This window comes from Phalacrocorax aristotelis, chromosome 9 (genome assembly GCF_949628215.1).
Source record: "Phalacrocorax aristotelis chromosome 9, bGulAri2.1, whole genome shotgun sequence".
Taxonomy (NCBI): Eukaryota; Metazoa; Chordata; class Aves; order Suliformes; family Phalacrocoracidae; genus Phalacrocorax; species Phalacrocorax aristotelis.
This window is the reverse complement of record NC_134284.1, coordinates 5,290,452-5,315,581: the sequence shown is the minus strand read 5'-3', so window position 1 is coordinate 5,315,581 and position 25,130 is coordinate 5,290,452. Positions and strand designations below refer to the sequence as shown.

Sequence of the window (25,130 nt, the reverse complement as noted above, 5' to 3'; positions counted from 1 at the left end):
CTGCTTGATTAGGAGTCTGGTTCGGGACAATGTTTCTGAGCGCAACATTGTTCCTGTATTCATTAGGTTCTGTATCAAACTAAACTACTACGATTAATTTGAGAATGGCGCACCATTTATTTATTGCAAATGTTGGATGGTCCTTCTTAGAAACACAGATATTATTATAATAAGTGGAACAGGTGCTGTCAACAAAACTGCTCAAGAAGTGGCAGTCCCTGAGAATACAAGGAAGAGGGAAAAAACTTCTGCAATATAGTTTTGTTTCTCATCAAATATCATTTTAGACACCAGTGATAGAGAAGTGAGAATCAACTTTTCTGAGTAAAACTTACAGTTCTGGGAAACCCTAATACCTAAAGCTGAGATTATTTTCAGGCTTTTGATTTTCAGATTGTACATAGGAAAAATGATGTTGCAAAGCAGTAATACCTGTAAATATGATAATATTGTTGAAAAAGTTTCCGTTAAATGGACAAATGAAACACACTGCAGCCTTTAGTTCCTATTAAGCTTAATACAGCTGGCTGAATAAATATCTAAACTCAAAGGTATGGCAAAGTATTTAACCAAACTCTTAGGAAAGTATTTGTATTTGGGCTGTCATTTAAGTATTTGATCAACTTAAGATATACATAGTCTGGTGATTTTCTTTCAGAATTTTCCCACATTATTTTCAATGCCTGAAAACATAACGTTATCTCAGCCAGTTTTCATGAGAACACCTAAGACACTTTTATATAATAAAGGCATCAACTATCCTGGTCAAATATCTCTGTCAGGCCCTGCTAGGCACTTCTGTGGGTATTCAGACCACAACCGCCACCAGATAACAAGCCACCTGGATGGTGGTTGGAATACATGTTAAGCACCGGTTGTATGAAGACGTACCACCAGTTCCTCCAGGCTCGTCAGCATGGCATCAGAACTGCTACTGCTTTCTGTCCCTGAAGCCTTAGCTCCAGGCTTCTCCACTGAAATGTTTGAAATGGGGAGTCAAAGTCAACCCGGCGTGGATATCGGCCTGCTTACTGCTCTCACACTTCTGGCTACACAATATTTAACCAGGCAGTCTAATACGCCAGCTCAGGTACAGTAGAAGAAAAGTGTGTTTTTCCTGTGTTCCTTATTCAGAAGAAACCCTTCACCCAATTTAAAGAAAAAAAGACAGATTTCCAGCAGCTGTTCGACATGAAAAATGTCAACTCCTATGATCACGCGATTACGGCCATGTTATTCTATATGCTACAGGATTTGGGTATTCTAGGAACTCTAAATCAGGCACTCAATATCCTGTGGAATTGACCAGTTTGGAAATAAAGATTCGTGGCACTCTACAGTCCCCAATAATTCAAACACAACTTTATGTATTCATATGGTTCCGTAAGATAACTCTATTGAGCTACTGATGCCTACAGACTTATGCAGATCCTGTGCTGGGCTGGAACAATAATGTTGTATATGTCAACCCTACCGAAAAAGAAAACCTTCCATAGGTTGTTGTTGGATTTCTTCTCTGACAGCTCCCTTAAGAGATAGTACAGAAGTATTTATTATTTACATATAAGCGTGCACATCAACACATTTTTAGACAGTGCTCAATGTATTTTTTCTGTCTAGCAATGGAAACTACAGAATAAATCATATATGACATTTGGGGTTATTCTAAGAAAGTTGGTTTTGCACAGCCAGCAATCTACAAATTACATATAAAAGGCTTGCGTGGAAGTAGTGTTTTTTGGTATGCTGTTGATGTTCCTATTTCATGCCACTATCTATAAAATTCAGATGACATCTACTCAGCATAGTCTTCTATATTCTGATAATATCTGTCCACTTTGTGCACTTCCAGATGTCCTGAGGTGGTATGCCAGATGTTAGGAAGGTTGTGTTTTACTTCAAAACCCATGGGTATAAAGCAAACATATTTTGCTATGCATACCATCTGGCACCTGTTTTTTACCGGAGAACAGTGTGTTTAATCATTAAATCCCATCCTACAGTACTTAAATTAAATTAATTCATACAGATATGTGCATTTTTCTCCCTATGTATTTTCCTAGAAAAATAATCTGGTTGCATTATGTGACAGTAGGTGAAGTCACAGGAGCAAATTCTGATCAAAGATACACACCCATACGCAACAGCAAGTCAACAGGTTTGTACAGGTTTGTACAGGTGTAAATGTTCACAGAATAATCAGCTATAAGTGACAGCTATGTTTAATAAGATAAGTATCTTATATACATAGTACAGCATTGTCTTCTATTTTTCTACTTTTATCCTCCTATGATTTGATTAGCAAGTCAGAATTAACTTTATATTAATGTTAAGGATATGCATCAATATTCTTCACCTTATTTTTTCCTGAAATATAGGTCTAAGAATATTTCTTTTCTGACACTAGTCAAAATGCAAACAAATGAAACTTCTACCTAGCGCTCTGGACAGTTTCAATAAACAAAGGTTTTTCCAAGGAACAAATTATTGTTTGAACTCTTGTTCTAACTAGGACTCTTGCTCTGTCCATTCTTCCCTTCACTGCTTTCTGCCCATTTTATTGCCAGTGACAGAATGAAACAAGTATTTAGATAAGCAGGTTAGATTTTTCACAAACAGATTATAAAGAACAGTCACAGAAGTTTCTTGGTAAAGAGGACAGTTGTCTCTCAATCACCTCAAGTAGTAAGATTTCCCCAGGACTTTTTTTTTTCCTGGTCTGGCCTTAGATGCGCATGTCATAGACCTGTTAATCTTTGTCAATTAGTTTGCAGATTTCATCAAATTCTAGCTTCACAGCATCCCATATAAGCAAGACCACCTTATTTGAAAGACCTGCAGTGCTCTAATACCATTCATGTTTCTTTCACAGGCAGACACAGTTAGTTGTTAAAAAAAAAAAAAAATTAAATCAGACAGTTTAAAGAACGTGACTTGAAGCAGTACTAAATGCCGTGCGCTGGCTGAGAGATCACAGTAGAGGTAAGAGTGACATTGTAAACAAATAAGGGTGATTACACAGACTAAACAGAATTGTTAGGGTTAGCGAATATTCCTAGAAGATATTCTATTGGGATAACTGCTATAAATTTACATACTTGTGCCACATAGGCAAGCCAGAAAAATTTGCTTCACAGGTAAAGAGTGGCAATGCAGTAGCACTGATTGTATATATGTGTTTGCATGCAATATCCACTAAATAATCAAGACAGTGGCAGAAAGTGGTAATTATTTGTCACTGTCTTTGCTAAGTCTCAAGCCATAGTAGCAAAGCTGGTCACTGAAATTAACCTCGCACCAAGGTACCATTCAACAATCTCTTTCAGTTAAGCAAAAGAATGAATAACGACAGATCAGGTACGTTTTCATTTGCTAAAGGCAAATTGATAAATTAAGCAAACCATTTTGTGGAATAACCTAGGCTGAAGAGGGTTTTTTACCAGTGGAAGAAGTCTTAAATTTCTTTCAAACAAATGAGCAGAAAGTACCTGGAATTCACATCCCATACAAATAGGAAAAACTAATAAGGAAAGACTCTCTATTCAACTGAACGAGCAGTCACTGCAAAAAATGGAAACTGATTTTCCTACTTATTTAAAAAACAAAAAAGGTAGATTGCAGTTTTCACAAGAAATCAGCACAAGTTCATATGTACACCCATTTTTTATGTAGGTAAGGATAACAAGTTCAGCATTACAATCCATTCCTCCCGAAGACAAAGACTGTATTTGGTGCTTAGAAAAAGTGGACCTGCAAAGCTGGTACATGGTAATCCACGCAAACCATTTTGCAGAAGCCAGAAGGCTGCAATTAGATGCATATCTGACCTTTCCCCGATATCAAGCTCTCATCAGGTGTCACAACACTACATATGGAAAATATTTTTGAAATCCCCAGTTCTTTCACCTTCCAGATTTTTGCATAATGAGATTCACTTCTATTCATTTGCTTTTGCTCAGGAGAGCTGACATATTCCACATTGCTATCTTATAAGCATCCTTGGGTTGGATTTAAAGGATTAGAACCAATTAATGAACTGAAATTCTAAATGTTTCTTTTTGTCCTGGGTTTTAGACAGTGGTCAGACCCTCCAGACACAAAGTGGCATACTTCTGACCGAGTTCTGGCTCCGAAATCAGAGCACGTTCATCAGCATCAAGTGGTGGCTCCATGCGGAAGGGCCATAGGAAGTTTCACTAATTTCATCATGCAAGAACATAAACAATGTTACATGATTTTCAAGGAATTTAACTTCTCCCTTCCAAATCCAGAGTTTCTGCTAACCTATGTGTTGACAGCAGGACTTCCAGGTGGTTGTCAGGCTTTGAACTCCGTGCAGTCCCTGACCTGAGATGAGCTGGCAATCCTCTACTGCGACTAATCCTGCACAAGAAGTGTTCCCTGCCTCTCTCCCTTGCCCTTTCACAGATGTACAGGCTTAATTCACTCCTAGATCTTGCTTTATTTTTCCAGGGTATCGGTAGAGTCATAAACAGTTCTGTAGGCAAAAGGGGTGGAGCTCAAAGTTTACAGAACTGCTGCTCTTTTGTTTTCAGTTTACTCCTTTTTCTGCATCACTTTAAGAGAGAAGGTTGGGGTAGTATGTGTGAAATCCATTTAATTACAAGGTCTTAACTTGAATAAACTACTTCAGAGCACCAGTTTTTAATGGAAGAGTTTAACTTGGTAAACAACATTAGGAAACCTTTTGGACCAATTAGCTAAAAATCTCTCTCAAACAGCTTTCAGCTGCTCAGAAATACCAAGGGTCATATTTTGGTCACTGTGTTTTGTTACAGGGATAACAGGTAGGAGAAGACTTTGAATTACATTGATGTGATTTCTTCCCTGTGCGGGTGCCAGAGCAGGGGCACAGGCTGCCCAGGGGGGCTGTGGGGTCCCTTCCCTGGAGACATTCACCCCCCGCCTGGACGCGGCCCTGTGCCCCTGCTCTGGGGGTGCCTGCTCACGCAGGGGTGGGACGGGATGAGCTCCAGAGGGCCCTTCCAACCCCTACCAGTCTGTGATTCTGTGATCTACTAATGATGTGATTTAGTAGCATAGCTCATGTATGAGGTACAAAGGTGAACAATAATGAACATGACAAAGCTGAGTTAAAGTCAATGACCTAGCTTTGTGTGACTGAATATGTGATATGTGATTTATGTGATATACCAGCTAACAAATAGATTCAAATAGATGCCTGAATAGCTTCTTAATTGTTAAGAAGGGCTCACCCACTGGTAAGAGCAGAACACTAGAAATCACAGAGTGAGATACTGACTGTTTTAAGTTACTAGGCCTTGGGTTTTACTGTAAGCTTTATTCTAGACTCTGCCAATGATTTTACTGATGTTGTGTAAGTTACCTTTGCCTTTTTTTCCCCCATTCTGTTACCCACAGACTGCCACTTGTACATAAGACCGTCCATGAAAATAAAGCTGTGTTTAAAAAACAAGCAACCACAGTCCCACACATTCAGGGAAGGAAATGAAGAGAATAAACCTTACAGAAGCAACTGAAAATTGCTACAATAAAGGAACATCCATATTTGAGCTTATTGTTATTTTAGCTTCCCTTGTAATGTAACATGCAATACACTTTTCATAAAACTTAGCTGAAAGCTCTTGGGGAAGCTTGGGGAAGAAAAGGCTGTGCTTCACCATTTCCCTTTTTATGACAGCGTAGCTCCACCAAAATCCACAGGTTCATGGAAAACCCACAGATCACAGCGGTTACAGTCCCTAAATTGCCTGCAGTGGAGTATATTGAAACCAGGTTTGTTTAAACTGAGGCCATTGAGCCTCAGGAGGATGGCTCTCAGCAGACATTAACAGTGCAGTGTGTTGCCTGACACCACAGCCAGGCTCATAACAACACCTGAGCACACCTGTGCAACTGCAGCATGGAAATACTCCTCATAGTAAGGGAGTGACAGCAACGGGTAGAAGGAGGAGATGGCTTACAGGGATTTATACATATCCTCAGAGAACAGTCAGGTCAGTGGAGTAACTGTAAATAAGAATAACTGCTAAATTCAACACAAGTGTTTGCACAACATAACCCTTAAATAAAGGTGACTGAATTTTCTCTCACTATGAGAACAAGATGTTCTGCTGTGCCATGGGGTTGAGTCACTCACTTAACAAGTGTTTCTGTCGTTTGCTTTTAAAGTCACCTGAGTGAAGCCAAAATAAGCCCGTGGAAAAGCAGCTTTCAAAGAACACTTCACACAGAAGGAAAGGGCTAAGGTGTCTGTGCAAAGAAAAGGATCTTTATTAATGATTCCTTTTGTAAGGACTGAAAGGGCAGCTTAAACACAAAGGGAGTCAGTACGACCTCAGATCTTCACAATGTATATAAACATTTTGATGCATATGTGAGTTTAACGGGGAACCAGCAAGCTGACCCAAAACGTGACCAGAATAAAAAAAGACAGCTGTCACGTTGATTCTGAAGTGTCGTACAGTTCATATTGACATAAAGATGTAACGATTTCACAGCAGAATAAATTTAATCTGAATTATATTTTTACAACATTGCTTAGCTGTAAAAACAGTGCCAGACTTGGTTCTCACTTGACAGGTTGAAAATGTGAGTCTACAAACCTTCTTTGGAGATATTCCCTCTGTACATTGGTGAAAGCTGTCCAGACCACAACGGACAACCTACACTGCAAACATTTCTGAACATTCTTTTTCATTCAGGTGTTTATGTCCTCATATTTGTTCTGTGCATGTTGCACTTGCTGCACTGTGCTTGCAAGAGGGCAGGCAGTGAGCTGCTGTTTCACAGTAAATTCAGATCCACCATCTGTACTAAAACAGTGAAAAATTATTCAAGTAGACGATTGCTGGGATTCCAACAGAACATTGATGAGAGGCATTTTATATGCTCTGAAATACTTTATTCTGTGCCTGCCAACAGCCATCAAACTGAAGAATAGGGACTGAGTTACAAGAGTAAGGGCCGAGATACAGTCTATCATTGGAACTAACTAGATGAATAAATTGAATGAAACCAAACAAAAGCAACAAGAAAGGCCTGTCTACCCCTTCACGTTTTTGAGATGGTGTGAATCAGAGATGGTAAAAATTTTCCAGATTTTAAGTTTTTACTGTGTACTATCAATAACACAGTTGTCAATAAGAATAAAATTATGGACAATACACTATAGATAAAAGGGTAATTTTTTTCATCTTCTAGATGAAATCTTTAGACATAAATGACCCTAAATGCTCATAAATCTTCCTGCCTTGGCATTCTTCCTGTTGATTTGGCCATATTGTTTAGTGTCTCAATCCAGGAAAGCAACTTAGCACGTGCTACTGAAGGAGAGAAGCTGCTTTTTACTGGCTGAGGATTGGATCTAAGGGTGCTGACAGGTATTGCAGAAGAACCAGCTGAGGTGGTTTAACAAGTCACTGGCCCCAGTTCTCAGTTCCTCTTTTATGCAGGACTGAATCCTTAAGGATCCATCAAGATCTTCAATCCATCGGGACTGAATTTCTTAACAAATGCGAAGCCAACTTTCACTCAACCTACTGTGAAATACTTTCACTTAGTTGAGGAAAGAAATGACAAAAAGTGATTGACTACCCTTGCAAAATAAGCAAAAAAAGCTTCTATGGTTGCACAGCTCAGCTTCTTCTTTACAAAGCTTACTGTGTTAGTTAAAATTCCTTCTTCAGCAGCTTGAAATAAATCGCAGGTTCTCACACAGGTACAGCTGAGGCAATTTTAGGTTTTCTGTCATACATTTCTGCTATAAAGTCTGACAGAAGAATAGTAAGTTTCTAAAAGCCACATCTATATCTGACAAGATTTTTATATGGCCAAAGCTCACCTGCATACCTGCGAAAGAGAACAGAGAGATAAGGGGGGGGGGGGGAAGCTAAATAATGCTCTGCCCAACTACTGCCACACCCATCACAGGAGCCATCAGCCCACAGAGGCCCATCTCCACAAGCCCAGAGAAGTACAGGAGTACAAAAACAAGGAGGGAACCTAAGTTAAGGGCTTAAAGGAAGGGATACCATGTTTAGGCCCCTCCCAGGGCTGGCCCAGCAGAGACTCAGTCCCAGAGTCTGGGTGTTATGCTTATTAAGGTGAGCTAAGCCTAGAGCGCCTTTTGGTGGTTTTGCCCTAACTGAGGCTGCGGGGGGACTGCCTAGGGATATGGGACAGGTAATGGGAATCGGGGGAAGTGCACCTGAAGATTTATTCTGGGATGTTCTGGGAAAAACCACAGGCGGGAAAAGGGAGGGATCTAGACTATTTGGGAGGAACAAATGTAGGGATAAGGGGAGGAAAAGGGGCCAGTCGGGTGTAGTTTGCTGGTTGGTATGCTTGTCTGGCCATGTCCTGCATCTGACTAGCTCAGTCTGTCCTATCTTTTTAAATTTCTCTAACTCTTTCTTGGGTGAGGGACTTGCTACTGAGTGTGTCTGTGCAGGGGTCAGGGTGCCAGCAGCTGGAGTCAGGCCCTGGGTCAGGGGGTCCATGAGCCTGGGTGGCAGTGACTGGAGAGACCCGAGCGGGTGGAACCCTGTGCCAGCCACAGCACAGGGACAAGGGCTCTGAGGCCCAGGTGCCAGGGAATGAATCTTACGCAGGTGTGTGAGCACAAGTGAAGATCAAGCCAGACTAGCTGGGCAGCAGGTGAAGTGGCTGAGGAGCTGGGTGGGTGGGTGGGTATGTGTCTGAGGCTGAGATGACACCAGGAGCTGGCTATTGGAGGGGCTGAGGAGTCCCAGCCTGCTGATGGAGGGACCGCGGGCTCTGGGGGTCTTTAGGTGTGAGACCTGCCAGTGTGTGAGTGTCTCTAAGGACCATAGCGGGTTGGCTACTGGGGACTAGGGGAGTCCCAGCCAGCTTTGGGTGCGTGTGCATGTGTGTATCTGTGCGAGCGTGGTGTCTGCATCAGCAACCGGCATGGGGCTGCAGCCTCAGGGGTCTCACAGGTCCAGGTGACAGCAACTGCAGAGACTGGGAGCCAGGGGTAGCTGCTGGGCAGACCGAGAGTGCTCTGTCTGCCTGCCTGCCTGACCTCTGTGGCCAGCCATGTATATATGTGATGCATATGCACGTGCCTCCTGGGAATACACGCTCAGTCGCACTACTGTTTGGACCTGGGGCAACGAGCTGCGGCAGACTCACCTCTCTCAAGGCTATTGGATCCAGCAAAATTCAGCTAACGATATGTTAAATAGTTTTTAGTCAACATTCTAATTCACTCCCCCAATTCTTTGGAAAATTCAAATTAGTCTCTCCTGGCCCTGGCTTAAAATTTTTCTTCATAAATTCTGTTTTAATAAACAGTTCAAGTAATTTCTAGAAAGTAGAGTCAACTATATATTTCTTCCTTGGAAGACTTTTTGAACTTCATCTTTTTTCACTTGAGTATGTTTATGCATTTAAGTATGTTCATCTTCAGTGTTGAACTATCCTGGAGCTCTGAGTATGCCGAGTACCAGAAGAAGATGTTATAAAAAGTATTTTAAAAAATTTGCAAGAGGACAATTGCATATTATGTTCATCAGAAGCAAAGAAGAAAGATCTTTTTTTATAGGTAGTGTTTTATTTTAAAATAAAAGGGAACTTTTTAGAAAATGTTGCCCTTTTTTTTAACTCTTCACTTTAATTTACACGTGATGTTATGTTCTTTTTCAGATAAATCTAAGGCTTTCTAAGTGGCATTAACAGAAGTACCCTCACACTTTCTTAGGCAGAATTTGACTTCAAATATGCATTAGTTCTGTAATGAGTCAGCATTTCTGGATGACTGATCCAACATAAATAATTTTGTTGTGTGTATCTCTTAGCAACTGAGAAATTACAGCCTTAATTTCATAAAATAACTCTTATGTTTATTAAACCCCTTCTTTTGCACTATGGATTAAATGCATGAATTATCAAGAGTTGCCTTGGGCGGGATATTACAGGCAGCTGTCTTGCACAAAAGAAATGCTTGATGTCTCGCTGAAGAAAAACGAAGCCATCCCTAGACAAGCAAGAACTACCAACTGCCAGGGTCTTTCAGTTGTTGGGCCCGTTACGGTCCCTGCAAAGGCACCAGCAGGCAGGACAGAACGACAGGCACAGCCACAGAGCTCGCCACAGCCGCTGGGTGCAGGGGACGGCTGTGCATGGGAGGTGACAGTCGCCTCTCAGAAGTGAGGACAGGGGTGAAGACAAGGACAAGCAGTAATCACAGCTTTTCTTCCCGACTTCTCCTTAGCAGCAGAAAACTGGCAAAGCCAGCTCTTCCTGTTCTCTCTCTCTCCCCCGTGGTTTTGCTTATGGTGCTAAACAGACTGGAGCCAGTTTTGTGCATTATTTTTTAGTTCCTGTGAGAATATGATCCATTGTCCTGGGATAAACTTTGAGAAAACATGGCTGCTTGAATAGGAGTTTTACCTTGTGGTGGGCAGTTGCATGGATTGATGCTGGCCAAAAAAATATTAGGGGGTTTATCTCTCTTTAACAGGTATGCAAGCCATACAGCATCTTCAAAACAGGCATTTGACCAGTGGCCTCACAGGTGCTAATTTCATTTAAATATTTGCACACAGGAATGCAGCAGCCTTACAGTAGCTGTCACAGCTCTGCAGTATCATTCATAGTCTTATAGCAGAGTAACGGGAAGTTTCTGAGCAGAAGTTCTGTTTGACTAGGATTGACAGTTCCATTTTTTGAATTTTTATTTTAGAAACTCACACGTCTGCTAAGGAGACGGCATGGCCAGGGACCTTAGCGTAGCCAGACCTCCTGACCATGCTATTGGCGTTGATTCCTTTTTTTCTCTTTTGTTGAAAGCAGAAGGTCATTGAAATAAATAAGGCAGGCGTTCATAGGCTTTCCAGTACTGAGAGGAATAAAATATCCAATGCTGCATAGTTCTTTGGCACGGTGTACCACTATAAACCCTGTAATACTGCAAAGTGTAAGCTGCTATTCCAATGGTGTGACAGTTCCAGTGTTCGAATTTGACACCTTTTCAATAAAATAAGCTAAATTTAGATAACCATATGCTCATGCTGACAAGCTAGCTTCTCCCTGATATATTTTCATGAAAGAGTACAGGAGGGCCTCAAAGTTTAATTAGTTTAAAGTGAATTCAAAATACTGTATTAATTTACAGTAGAAAGGTCAAGTTGTTGAGCAAACAGCAGGCATGAATATTTTCTGCTTAATGCACTAAAATTCAGCTGTACAACCTCCATTAATGTTAATAGCAGTCATGCTGCCAAATTCAAAAATCATGCTAGAAATATTTTATCTGTCTACGCTCTTACTGCAGTGTAATAAACACTGTACAATTAAAGCCCCTTCTCTCTTGACTGCCAGCTAGGCAAAGTTGAAGAATATATGCATACAAGCAAAGCAGTCTTTTATCAACACAGATGTATTTATCATTTGTGCTTCAGTAACTTAAGACGATAGGCCAATTTCACAATTACGTTCCAGACTTTGCATCACGTTAAGGGATTTTTTAAACCATTTGAGAAAATTAAAATTAATTATTTTAAAACCAAAATCTCTCAGTAGTAACTAACTCTGCCTTTTTATTAGTAGGACTACAGGTAATATGCGAATATATCTATTCATTTATGTGTGATTAAACCATAAAGACTGGTTTCATTTAGTATATGTCATTTATAAGATCTTCATCACTCTAAAATTCACTTCTCTTTTTTGATGTGTCCCACTAAGCATTGTGATTCCCTTGGTTGCTCATATGCTGTGGTCTTACTGGTCTAAAAGTAAGCCAGAATCTGAGATGCACAGCACATAGCTGAAGGCAGAGAAAATCTTCAGTCTCCACTTAGTACAAATTACATGAATAAATGCAGGAGACATGATTTCTTAAAATGGGGTAATAATTAAAGTGATAAATTAAAACATTCTGGTTTGTTTTTTTTAAATCCAAAACCCCCAATTCCAATGATGCATGACTGTCTGCCTCACAAAATTTTAGAAAAAAAACCTGACTGTATTTACTGACACTCTAAGAATTACAGTACCTTAAAATACGTGCAGAATCTCAGTTAATTATGGTAATTAAAAAGAAAAACAGAAAAATTACACATCTCTGGAGATGAAATCCAAATAATAACCAGAATAATGCATTGAAGAATACATCAAGAAAATTTGCACCATACAGGGGAAAAAAAAAAAGAAGCTGTGAAATAAATGTAAAAATATTACATCTTTTTTAGAAATGTGTCTCCACCCCTTTTATAACTAGAGAAATCTCAGTAGTTTCATGAGATAGAAATATGAAACATTTCACTTTGGGGAGATTACTACAAATATATAGCAAATACAACAAATTATTTTTTTGCTCTAACAAATTGTATTCCCACTTGCATGTGAGAAAATAGTGAGAAATAATTGAATGCATTATCTTTCTATATATGTAAACTAAGTATTGCTCAAGTACACTTGCTTGTGGGCATTTAAGAAAGCCAGATGTGGACTCTTCCCTCTGAGAATCTGTACATATATACAGTTATACACATTCTTACACAAAGTACATTGCTACGGCAGATTTTGTTTTCCTTTTTCAAAGGAGAAAGTAAAGAAATTCCTGTGGACGTCGTCTTTCTTCAAAACACCTGAATCTGTAATACATCACATGCAGTGCAAATGTGAACGCCCCTTCATATTTAAGTTCTTCTGACCGTGCGGTAACTCCATTCACAATGCATATTCATCACAAGTCACCCTTTAATGTGAAGCTTTAAGTCTGATTGCTCCAAGTCTGCTAGATATCCATGTCAAGTACTGTCTGTTTTCTGATGGGCAAATTTTCTGAAGGCAAGATGGTTTTCATTGCATTGCAGTGGTGAAGAATGTGGTGCATTTCAAAAAACCTCCAGATATGTTAAATTCACTAAAGCTAGGGGTGAAGCTAGGGACATTAGTGTTAATGATGACTTTGGACAATGTAATGTACCCTTTAGATTCTTCAGAGAAAAGCTGGAAAGTATTTGTAAATAATGTCTAGAACGGTTTTGCTTACATAAGAGATAATGCAAGAAATCTTGTATATTTGCTCATGAATGTGTTCTGAACATGTTTTTATCCATGAACTGCACAATAAGTAAAGTAAGTCCATAGCCCACGTGTTTTTCCTTAATCCCTACAAATCCTCACTCTTTTCCCAATTTTGCTGTTATATATGCTCCCTTAATCTTATCTCTCACAACCTGTAACTGTAATATGTCATAACATCCCTGCCTAGTGTTAATTTCTTCAAAAAATTACAGATTTGACAAATAAGGCTTGTCATTGAAAAGGAAACCATCCCTTCCAGAGCCAATGCTGCTTTACTGGTGCAAATGATTATTTACTTTAGGGCTTCTCAAAAAAAAATTGTTAACATTTAAAATATAGGATTAACTATTAATAAGGCTTTTTAAAAAATAGAGACTGAGTCAATTTCAACCAGCAACCTTTTGAAATTTTGAACTGGAAAAAAAATATGAAAACATAGATCATGATTGCAACAGAAACTTAATAACATATTTCAAAAATGAAAGTTACATTTAATTATGTACCACGAAATATATTTATAGAGAAATCATATGTAGCAAACGCTGTTTTCAGTGAAAGAAACTGAAAGTCCAATTGCTTCATCACTTTAAGATGTATTAATTATTCTCCAGGTACTGGTAACAGTTCTGTGTCCTTTCTGGGCACACTACGTACACAAAAATAGGTAGATTAGTAGAAAATTACGTTACTTTCACATTCTGTTGAATATAGGAAAGATTCTCATTTAGAGGGGACATCAGAGAGTCATTGGTATATGTGGGTTTCCACAAGCTAGAGATCTCATTCATCCTGTATTTCAGTCATCACTGGGAAAAAGCTGATAGATTTTAATGCAATGAAGGCAAACCTCTCTTTAGCTCTAACTTAACTACGCAGCTGCACAGTTGAACTTGCTAAAGCAATTTGCAGGGCCCCAGAATTTCAGTAGAAAAGGGTGGTTGTTGGGGTTTTTTTGCATGTTAAGTAACTGGTCAGGTCATTGCACATAGTTGTAAGAATACATGCCTGTGCATTACCTGCACAGTTTTAACTGTGCAAAATACGTGTCTTCTCTATCCATCTCTGAAATTCAATCTGTAACACAGTAATATAATTTAGGTAAAATTCTTTTAACAGTCTTGCATATATTTAGCTATTTAGAGATATGCATGTGTATGTATGGTTTAATGCAGTGCTATGGAATCCTCCATATCTACACTTATTTCACAGGCTACCGACTCCTGACTGACTTCTTTAGTACGTTTTAATAGACATAATAGGAAGCACTTCCTAGTACCATTTTTCTTCACAGAGATATTATCAGAGTTTCATTGAGAGGACAGTGGAATTCAGAATCTGGTGTCAGTAGCTGATACCAACCTAGTCTGTTTTCTGAAAGTCTGCAACAATACAGACTTTCTGGGAGAACTATCCCAAAGTGTCCAGGGATGGGTGTGCAATACAGAAATAGTGTAATCTCTCCTGTTAGTACCATGAAATAATGGAACTGAGTTTTCCCCCAGCTGGGAGTTGACTTGGTCCCACAGAAAACAGTCTTATCATTGAATTAATGAAGAACAAGACTGGACCCTAAATGAGGAAAACCTATGCCTGTTTTCTCCTCCTATGTCTCAAGTTTTTTATTCCCATTTCTATACCTGTACCCCAAACAAAACCCTCTAACCTGTTTCACTGAAGGAGTAAGGAATTTATATTCAAACAAAATAAAGCCAGAAGGATGCAGGGGCAAGGTCCACCCGGTCCATCCTCTTGCCCTACAAGAAATGCATTCTTTTAGATGTGGATGAAAATAATTCTTCCTCACATTTAACCTTAACGTTCCATGTACATCTTTTCCTACGGTCCTACATAGTAGCAGCCATGTCCTACCCTATTAGATATAATGCTGGAAAAGCCTGCTTTGGAGTTTCTGAATGTTTCTGACTTCTTTAGCATAAAACAAACTAAAATCCATCTCCCCAGTTATGTGATTCATTCATTTCAGTTGATCTCTTTGTTCTTCAGAATTTCCTTAAGAAAGATGAAACCCCTTATATTTCTTCAAAGCCAATGGTCTCTAAAACTGAACTATTTACAGGAACAGTCAATTCAGCTTCCCCATGTAAAAAGGTAGCTAGTTTTCATTATAAAAGAAAAAAAATCCTGATTTTTAAAAAACCTTTCTACAGAATCTCATAGCAACTTATATATACCTAGTGAAATGGTTCAAAATCCCTATGTAAATCGTTTTTGAAATTCACACAGGTTCAAGAAGCACAAGATCAAGCCTATGGAAAAATGAAATAATATCATTATTTTATGTAAATTTTAAAATTCCACGGAACAAATAGTGTATTAAATTCTATTGCAGTTTTCCAAACGAGCTTAATGAACATAATTTTTGTTTGCACTTATGAACACATAAAATATTGTCCACTATTACAAAATAGGGTATAGAATGAATAAAACAAACATGAACTCAATTTTCCTATTTAATACCTGATTCTTCCATAGGTGTCAATGGCAAAACTAATTCATTTTATCAAGGCAGGAGCAAGACCTAAGTGGCCAGTAATGTGCCCTTCAGCTTCGTGTTCACTCAGTTCTGTTCATTAACACGCTTTTCCATTGCTGTGACAATTTTAAAGCATTTATTCTGTAAATGAATAGTCAGCTTTCATGCAAACAATCCATTAGCATTAATCATATGACCCTCACATGACACATTGACAAAAACAGAGTTTGTGCTATTTCTCTTGTCCATGACAAATAAGTAGTTGCTAAGAAATGAAGAATAACAATTGAAAAGGAGGGCTAGAGCTGTTGATTTCTTGACACCTTTTCATTTCTTTTCTGAGATATGAAAAGCCATATTCTATTTAGTGTAAATATGGAGGATGCATTTCTGTTGATCAAAATATGAGCCTTTTCCTACTTCATCACTGATCCTGTTGCATAAATTAACATTTCCATTTCCTTATATATTTCTTTTAGGAAAATTCTGAAGAATCCCAGCTTTCTGGAGTACAAAATGTGCAGCTGTGTAAAATAATTGAGTGAACCGAGTCACTGGCATTGATTATTGTAAACAGATCCTTTCTTGGTCTTATCTAAAGGATTCTAAGGTATTAAAACCTTACAGCTATCAAGACATGTACCTTCACTAGAGTTTGACTAAACACTGCTATGCAGCCACCAGAAATAACTTACATTAGGGCTTCTGCCCAACAGGAAATTATGCTGAACCTGAAGCAAAGCCCAGTGAATTCAGTAGGAGTCTCTTCCTTCAACTTTAATTGGCACTGGATCAAGCCCTTTGCATACAATCTCCCATTTCTTCAACATTAAAGCAATGCTTATGATGGTCAAACAACATTCTTACCTTCAATATCTATTCAAAAGGAGATTTTGCAAACCATCCCAGGACTCTGCAAAATGAAAATCAGAATTGGATTTGTGTGTCAAATAATAATCTTCAGAAGCTTGTTATAGTGCAGATGGAGATTTTAGCTGCCATGTTGTCCTAAAAATAGCATGCAGTTTTCCAGCGAGCATGCAGCCAGCTAGCTATATCAGTGTGCCTTTATATCACAAAGAATTATTTGAGAAATCCATCTTTATAGGTTTCTATAATCAAATTGGGAAAACTGTTCATTTTGTACATAAGGAAAAATACTTTTAAAATCTTTAAAAACATGACACATCTCAAAGTCTTTTTATGTTTCACAGTGGAAGAAAAAAGACCCCAGATGGAAGCGATAATGAATGTACTATCTAAAAATTAATTGACGTTCTTTTAAGTGACAATGCTGGCAAACTACAAGAATGAAGCTTTAAAGTGTTTACTGTAAGCCAAGAAGAAACAGTTTATATGCATTATCTCCAAGCCAAAATACAATAAAATCCATTTTTAGGCTTGAAATAAAATACAATCAAAAGGCCATTTGTGACTTTGAGCCCCTGTCTCCTTTGTATGTTATAAACTATCTCCAAATTTTCCAGCAGCATTTTGTCCCTTTTCTTTAAAGGGCTGATAATATTTAGTTAGGAATGCACTTGTACGGTTTTTCAGTCCCGATCCAGCTCCTACTGTTGCCAGTGGGATATTTTCTGCTTAACTCAGGGGGAATAAAATGAGGTTGTTTGTTAGGAAAAAACTTAGTATCCTATATTAAAATGGCTACTGTTAACAGAGATTTATTTATGACTGCCCCAGTGGCTTACCAGTAAGTTGGTGGGACACGAACAGTGTATTTCTTGAACCAGCTGTAAGGCAGAAAAGCTGATGTTACTGTTTGGGTTCCCTGGTGAAAACTGTGATTGTTTTCTTTATAGGTAGATGTACTCTGGCTATTCCCAGAGTGACCTTGGCAGCCAACTGTGTTGCCCTTGGTGTCAGCAGAAAGAAGGCTGTTGGTGTCAGTGGGCTTTGGATCAGGCTTTAAAGACAGAGAAAGCTTGCTTAAGGAGAAAAACAGACATAACGAATAGTCCTGATTTCCCAGGTTTTGTCACTTAGAGTTTAGAATATCAACAAGACACTTTAAACCCTGAAGAATAATTCTTATAAGTCAATTATTTTGACCCTGCATGTTTCTACAATTATACACAATAATAAAGAAGAACAAATACCTCTGGCTTACAAAAAAAAAAGGCAAGAACTTTATTTATCAATAGAGATTTTAGCTGTTCTTTACACCATTGCAATGACTAAATAAATAGCATAAAATAAACAAAGGAGAGTATAAAATCGCTTTATTCCAGCTGGTATCCCAAGACAACCTTTTGACTAAGTACAGAGTTAGATGTTTCAAATATGGCACTTATATAAATAAGAGCAGAGAGAAGGTGATAGGTTCACAGTTAAAAGCAATGAACTCTGTTCCTTTGGTATGTGTGTCATCATAGGTAATTGTAGGTAAATACATAAGTTGGCTGACATGAACCAACTCCATCTTATTCATGCACATACTAGGGAATGAACTGAAATGTACTGATATATTTTGTGGATCACAACTAATGTAAGGTGATTAAGGTCTCTGGTGTGTGTGTGTGGACAGGCAAACAAAAATGGCAAAATTATATTCAGCATTTATTGTTCAGCATAAGTAATTGATGCACAAACTATGCTAGAAAATAGGTAGTAATACACACCAGGAATAAACTCTGTGATTTAGACAAGGAAAACAATATAAGACATCTGTGAGATAGGTGAAGCAGATATCCTGATTGAGCTGTGGTCAGGTTTCTTACAGTGCAATTACCCTCCTTGTAAAACATGCTTACATCTGCACATTGCAACAGTTTCCCCACCCCCATCCCACCCCGTATCCTTGCAGATTTTTAATATGAACATTCTACACGTTTACAACAATTAGTCAGACAGTCCAAACTGTAAACTTATCCTAATGACGACCAAAAAGCCGGTCCGCTGACAGATAACACCCATTCATTAGAAAGAAAAGTCGGAATAATAGTAGCTGTGCTGTAAGGCTAGATCAAGCATGGTTTTATAGCTGGTTTCTCAGTCTTTTACATAGCACTGCATTTTGCAGCTAGTTCAGTAAGTGCAGATCCAATACCTTAATGGCTTTCTTGGTGGTTTGATAAAATGCTTGCCTAAGCAATGTACCTTTCTCTAATGGTGCATGGGTCTGTTCCACCTGGCACGGTGTTTCACTTCTGTCACAGCCTCACACATAAGCTGAGTCACTTGACTGAGTCCTGCCAAAGTTAGGCATGCTCATTCTTGGCAGGTCCTTATTTCTGATTTCGTATATGGATTTCCTTTTTGCCTGTACTCCTCTCACTGCCATTTTGATTTTTCTCCAGCCCAAGTGGTTCAGTTCTGCCAAATTGAGCACCACACAAATCCCACTGACAGCAAACATGAATACCAAGAATACGGTCTTCTCAGTGGGCCTAGAGACATAGCACTCTACTTCTTTAATGCAGGGGTATCTGTCACATTCGTACATGGAAGGGACATTGAATCCGTACAGAAAATACTGTCCCACTAAGAATCCGATCTCTAGGGCATTTCGAAAGACCACTTGGATGATATAAAACCGAGAAATGCCTTCTTGCCTCCTCATCTTTGACTTTGTAGTTCTGATAGCAGGATTGGGGATTTCCTTCACTTCTAAGCAGTCCGGTTCCGCCTCTTTGGTGGAGTTCTCGGTGTTCTGCAGCACCCCATTGACAATCGTGTTCTTGATTTTCTTACTGTCCTCACGTTTCATTGAATCCTGGTCCCTCTCCAAGGTGAGGAAGACAGTGGAATATCTCCGTTCCCTTTGCTTAGCAGACTGGTGAACAGAGTACGTTATGAAGCAGAGGCTGGGGGTGCACACCATGATGATCTGGAACACCCAGTACCTTATATGAGAAATAGGGAAAGCCTGGTCGTAACAAGCCTGGTTGCAGCCTGGCTGCAGCGTGTTACAGACGAACATCGTTTGCTCGTCGTCGTACACCGTCTCCCCTACAATGGCCACAATGAGTATCCTGAAGATCACCACCACGGTCAGCAGGATCCTGGAACAGAGGAGCCCGTCAGTGCGCGCCGCCGCCGCCGCCCCGCGGCCGGGAGCTGTCCAGTGCTGACCGGGACCCGCCGCCGCGGCCGCCCGCACCCAGCCCCCGGCCCGCCGGCGACCCCAGCCCGCCTCCCGACGGTGCCGCCAGACCCCAGCCCGCCGGAGCCCCCAGCCCGCCGGAGCCCCCAGCCCGCCTCCCACCGGCGACCCCAGCCCCCAGCCCGCCGGAGCCCCCAGCCCGCCTCCCGCCGGCGACCCCAGCCCACCTCCCGCCGAAGCCCCCAGCCCGCCTCCCGCCGGCGACCCCAGCCCCCAGCCCGCCGGAGCCCCCAGCCCGCCTCCCGCCGGCGACCCCAGCCCCCAGCCCGCCGGAGCCCCCAGCCCGCCTCCCGCCGGCGACCCCAGCCCGGCTCCCGCGCAGGAGGCGCGCAGCCCGCGCGGCACCGCCTCGGCGCGGCCATCTGCGGCCGTGCGAATCCGCCGCTGTCAAAACCTCGGCCGGCGGTCAGCGCTCCCCCCCACCCCACCCCCCCACCGCACGGACCTCCCGGTGGAAAAAAAGCAATCCCACGGGCCGTTAGGGCCCCCGAAAGCACGGGAGGGCGCGGCGTGGGGTTGCTCCGGCGCGGGACCCTGGTGGCGGCGGGTCTCCCCGATGGCCGCCCGCTGCCCCGGGGCTCCTCGGGGACAAGGACGGCGGCGTTTGCGGTGTCCCCCCGCCTCGGTGACCTGCGCCGCGCACACACACAAACACGCACTCCAGGCACGCACCGCAAGAGCCCCGCGTGTGCCGCCGGCCGGCCCGCTCGGACAGAAGTGGCCCCCCCCGTACCCCCCGTAGCCCTTACCTCCCTATCATAGTAGAATGCTGCTGCACGGCAGCTTCCAGTAGCCTCTCTAGAATAGTCCATTCCCCCATCGCTGTTCATCCGGAGACAAAGACTTTGGCAAGCGGAGGGGATCTCTTCACTTCTTCTTCCTTTCCCCCTCCCTTCCTTTTATGTTTTTTTTTCCTTTTTTTTTTTTTTCAGGAGGAAGGAAAACAAACAGCAGCGCAACCCCTCTCTGCCGCCCTCAGTCCCGTGGCGGGAAGGGGGCTGGAGGCGGCAGCCCTGCCGAGGACTCCCGGCTCGGCTGGGCTGGGCTGGACTGGGCTGGGCTGGGCTCAGCTGGGCTGGGCTGGGCTCGGGGCCCCACGGCGGCCGCCACCGGCCCGGCCCGCTCGGCTCGTGGCGCGGCGCGGCGCGGCGGACCCGCGGCGTGGAGGGAGGAAGGCTGGCTTGTAATGTCTTGCTGCCTCTAATCTGCCTTTAAGTAGTCTCCGCTTGCGTCACTGACAGGTTGGTGGAGAGCAGCCAAGAGCAGCGCTCGGATTTTCTCATTTTTATTATTCCGGTGAATATAAATAAATAAATGCAATAAAATAAATTAAATAAATAAATGAGGAGGAGGAGGAGGAGGGGGGAGGGCGGGGGATGAGCCGCCCCAGCCGGCGGGAGGCTTGTTGTGCAACCGAGTGCGCCCTTGCCGGAGCCCCCGGCCCGGCCCCCGCGGGCGGCAGCGCCCGGCGCCCCCCCGCGGGACCGCCCGGCCCGGCCCGGCCCGGCCCGGCCCGGAGGCAGCCCCGCCAGCGAACGGGCGCTGCCCCTCGGCTGCCGGTTTGAAAAGCTGCTCCAGGGCGTGACGGCGACGCCCTGGCCCCTCCAGCCGCGAGCGCCCGCCTGCCGGGGGGGTTCCCAGGGGTTGCAAGGTTTTACTTCTCCTCCCGAGCTTGACTGACTTTTCTGCGCTCACAGAACAGCGGTGTCGTGCAGCAATAACCTTACCTGTTAAAACTGCTTACCCTTGGAAGGAAGATGGTGCGCTTAAGATTGCATCTTCATTCTCCCCTGATTACAGACATAGGAATCACTGAGGAGAAATGAAACTTATATATAGCCATTTTAGAGAATTCTGAGACAGAGACTGGATTTGTGCTAGGAAAGACACCAAACCTTCACACAAAGCATCTCTGAACAGCACAAGCATAAAGCATCTTGAATAAATCCTTGTGTTATAATCAGTCCACGTATTTTATTCTACCATATTCTAAAGTACCATACTGTGTTTAAAATACTTGTAATTTTACAGATGCCCTTAGAGACTGTACCTGAGACACCACCAAACAATTCCACATGAAACACTGGCACCAATTGGAACTGACTGTTTTCTGGTCAAGTGTAAAATGTATTCTGTATATTTCTATAAAGATCAAGCATGGCTTCATACCTGCGGTTCTTTTTGCTCAACTAATCTCACTAGAAAGCAACACAAGAAAAATTCTAGTCAGTCTGTTCATAAGGCTCCTACTGCCAAACTCACTAAAATCAGTCTCTTTCGAAAGCAGAATGGCTCAGGCCACTGTAAACAGTGTAGCCTTCTGTTTTCTTTGCAGCTCTCTCATGAACCAATTTCATGTTATATTAATGATATTAAGTGTTTTCTGAATAGATGGGACCATGTTTCATCTCTGCAGAGGGCATCTGTGTGTTTTAGACACCCCAAGGTTTGTTGTCATTTCATCTGGAGTGTGCAGATGGTCTCTGATTCACATGCTGTTGGGTCACTTGGCTGATTGGATCTCCAGATCTTTGAATTAGGAAAGTATCAAAGAAGAGAAGATCAATGAATACCTCTGTTGGGACAGAAATTGGCAGATTTTTCTTCTCTTCTAGTCAAGAGCCTGTGAAGAAGCATTTAATAATCTGGATTCTTTCCTTCCCACACTGTTGAGGATTACTGGGAAGAGTAAATAATCACTGTTTTTCCTTCAAATCTGACTGGATTCTTCTTGAAAGCTGGTTCTCACAATTCCTGCACTTGTTTTTGGCATGTAGTTTGTAAAACCTGCTGCTGCAGAAGCACCAAAACTAAAAAGAAGAGGTTGTTTCTTTTAAGAGGACTGTAGTATCTATCCAGCTACCCCAACAACTGAGTGTCTCATATGGACCCCAAAGACGGCTCTGAAAATGAGATCAATCAGAGCAGTAAAGCAAGCAGTCATGCATGTATGGAAGGAGAGAGGGCAGGAGATATGCTAAGAAGCTAATGATGATAATCCTATTTAGCAAACCAAACAGAGAGGGAAAGCCCGGGATTGAAATTACTGAAGAGAGGAGGGAAGGTTTTGGTTCATAGACAAATACAAGAATTTCTAGAAAGGAAAGCTGTTCTCTGGCACTGGGATAGGAAACCCACTTATCTGAGCTTTTAGGACCAGTAAATAAAAAGGAATTGAATTCTAATCGTATCAAACACTGGCCTATGAATGAACAGTTAGTATTTGCTGTGTGTGAAGAGTTCTACTCGCTGCTGACAACCCAGCTGTGGAGACATGGAGGGGAAATGTCATAAATAGATGCTGCAAACATGTAAGCACTGCTATGAAATTGCTTTCAATTGAAATATGGTTTAAAGTTAAATACTTTCAGGCCTGTTCTTACAGGGGTTACATCTCATTCTGACATAGCTGACCTTGCTTTTTCTAGCAATAACCTTATACGTACCCCGCAACCATATTCACATGCAGGATACTTGGCCTTACACTTGAGAAAGTTTACTGAGCTTCAGACCTTAGTGAGTTTGGGAAAAAAAAATAATTTCAACGTAGGAGTCTCTTTCAAGATATGTTAACATACATTTTAAGTAACTGGAAAACTCAAAGGAGTTTGTTATAGCTCAAAATACATGCGCAGTCTCTAGAACTATGAGTTGCTGTCCTTAATTTGAGCCCTGACTTATTGTCAAAAGAGAATTCATAAGAATCAACATGATGTTCTCTGAGTGCAACAGTGAAAGGTGTATGAAGAGCGTAATTATCTGTATTTCCATTATCCATTACACGTACAACGGCAACCTGCAGACTTATCTGACAAATTGTCTAAATCACTAATTGCTCAGGCCCATACAGTCATGACTGTAAGAGAGAATTGTAGACATGAGAAGATTTTCAGCTTCTAAGGGTTCATCTTAGGTTTTGCATCATTCCCCTCAATGCTTCAGCCTATGGTAAGGCCAGGATTTGCAGAGCAGCAAGCTGCCAGGAATGCTGACGATGTATATCGCGCAGTGTGCTGTATTCACATTAGAAAACTTTGATTCAGGATAATCAAAGCTTTATGTCTCCCAGCTTACAAAGAACCATTTCCTAATGAAGCAGCAGTACCAGTTTGCAGCAGGGCCAGGCCTGTCCAATATTTTTATCAGTTTCATGCAAAGAAAATAAAATGAACTTCCCACTCCACACATAGGCTTTTGGGTGGGAGAATGCGTTTTTGTTTGTTCTGCTTTGTAATTCGAAAAGGATGAGTATTCCTCTACCGACAAAATTCAGTATAAACTCTGTTGTTTCTAATAGGAGGTCAAACAAGCTTTGCAAAAAGAAAACTTCAGAGTCTGCGTGTGTTCAAAGTTGCCACTGCCACAATATTAATTCATGATGAAATAATGACTGAGTTGATCTTGGATTAGGTCTGAAGAATGAGACTGTATGTGTCCTCATTTTGATGCCAAACCAAGGTTAATCTGTCTCTAAGAAGCTGTAGGCCAGATTCTCTGTAAGAAATCCAGCCCTTTTGCCCTGATCTGTTTTTGTAAAGGGTCCAAAGAGCAGTCAAATCTCGCCGGCTGCACATTCCTCCAGTACGGAGCGCATCACACTGGGAGCAGAGCTGACACATTTGGCTCTCCTGTCAGAGGACGTGGGTGGCGTGGCTGGATGGCACGATGAAGAAGCCGCATGGCTAGTGCCATACCCGCTGTCAGACAGTGTGCTAAACCACAGTATTCCTCTGCTTCCTTGTTTTCTATGCTGAAGTGAACGGATGTAAAAAAGAATCCGCATCTTACTCAAGCCTTCCCCATGTACTGCCTCCTTTTAAAGGATTTTATATATCATAAAATATATATATTAAAGGTATATATTTACCCTGAATTTATTTATTATTTATATTCTTTTTAAATATATCTTCATATTTTTACTACTATACCAACAACACTGGTTGAGATTTTTCAGCGTTACTTTCATAAAGCAGTAGGACTTTCTTTGCAAGACTGGCATGATGAGGGCTTCCTTTCTGACAGTATTTGATGTAGTCCATGAAATCTGAGTCATTAGCTACTAAACTGAAAATGCCTTTTTAAGACCTCTCATAGCCATCTGCCATGCTCTGTTTTCATTTGGCGCCATGTGTGTATTAATGAAATGATTGCATCAGATTATATCTTTTATTCATAAAATCATCTAGGTCATCTGCTTCCACCTACACTTTCTCTCTCATTAAAATGAGCATTTGTGCATGGGTTCTACCCCCACTGTATGAGCACGATCCCAGCTGCCCTCAGCTGCTATGTGAATCTTAAGAAGAAATCCTTCTCTCTGTTTTTTCCTTAAATTAAATTCCTTCAAAAGACAATTCTAGTGTTTCGCACCACGGAAAGTGCATTTTGCCTGCATTTTGAAAAGTAAAAAGTACCGGAGCTGGATGTACCGATGACCTCAGCCCTTCACAA

General features: G+C 41.5%; 1 protein-coding gene across 1 annotated transcript; it reads right to left on the bottom strand.

The window, feature by feature from the left end:
* Nucleotides 1-17,733: 17,733 nt before the first annotated feature.
* On the bottom strand, nt 17,734-21,038 carry GJD2 (gap junction protein delta 2). The gene is made up of 2 exons (XM_075103251.1): nt 20,429-21,038; nt 17,734-19,578 (listed from the first exon to the last, which is right to left on the bottom strand). Exons 1-2 carry the CDS (start codon nt 20,497-20,499, stop codon nt 18,735-18,737), a joined length of 915 nt encoding a protein of 304 aa, XP_074959352.1. The 5' UTR covers nt 20,500-21,038; the 3' UTR covers nt 17,734-18,734.
* Nucleotides 21,039-25,130: the final 4,092 nt, after the last annotated feature.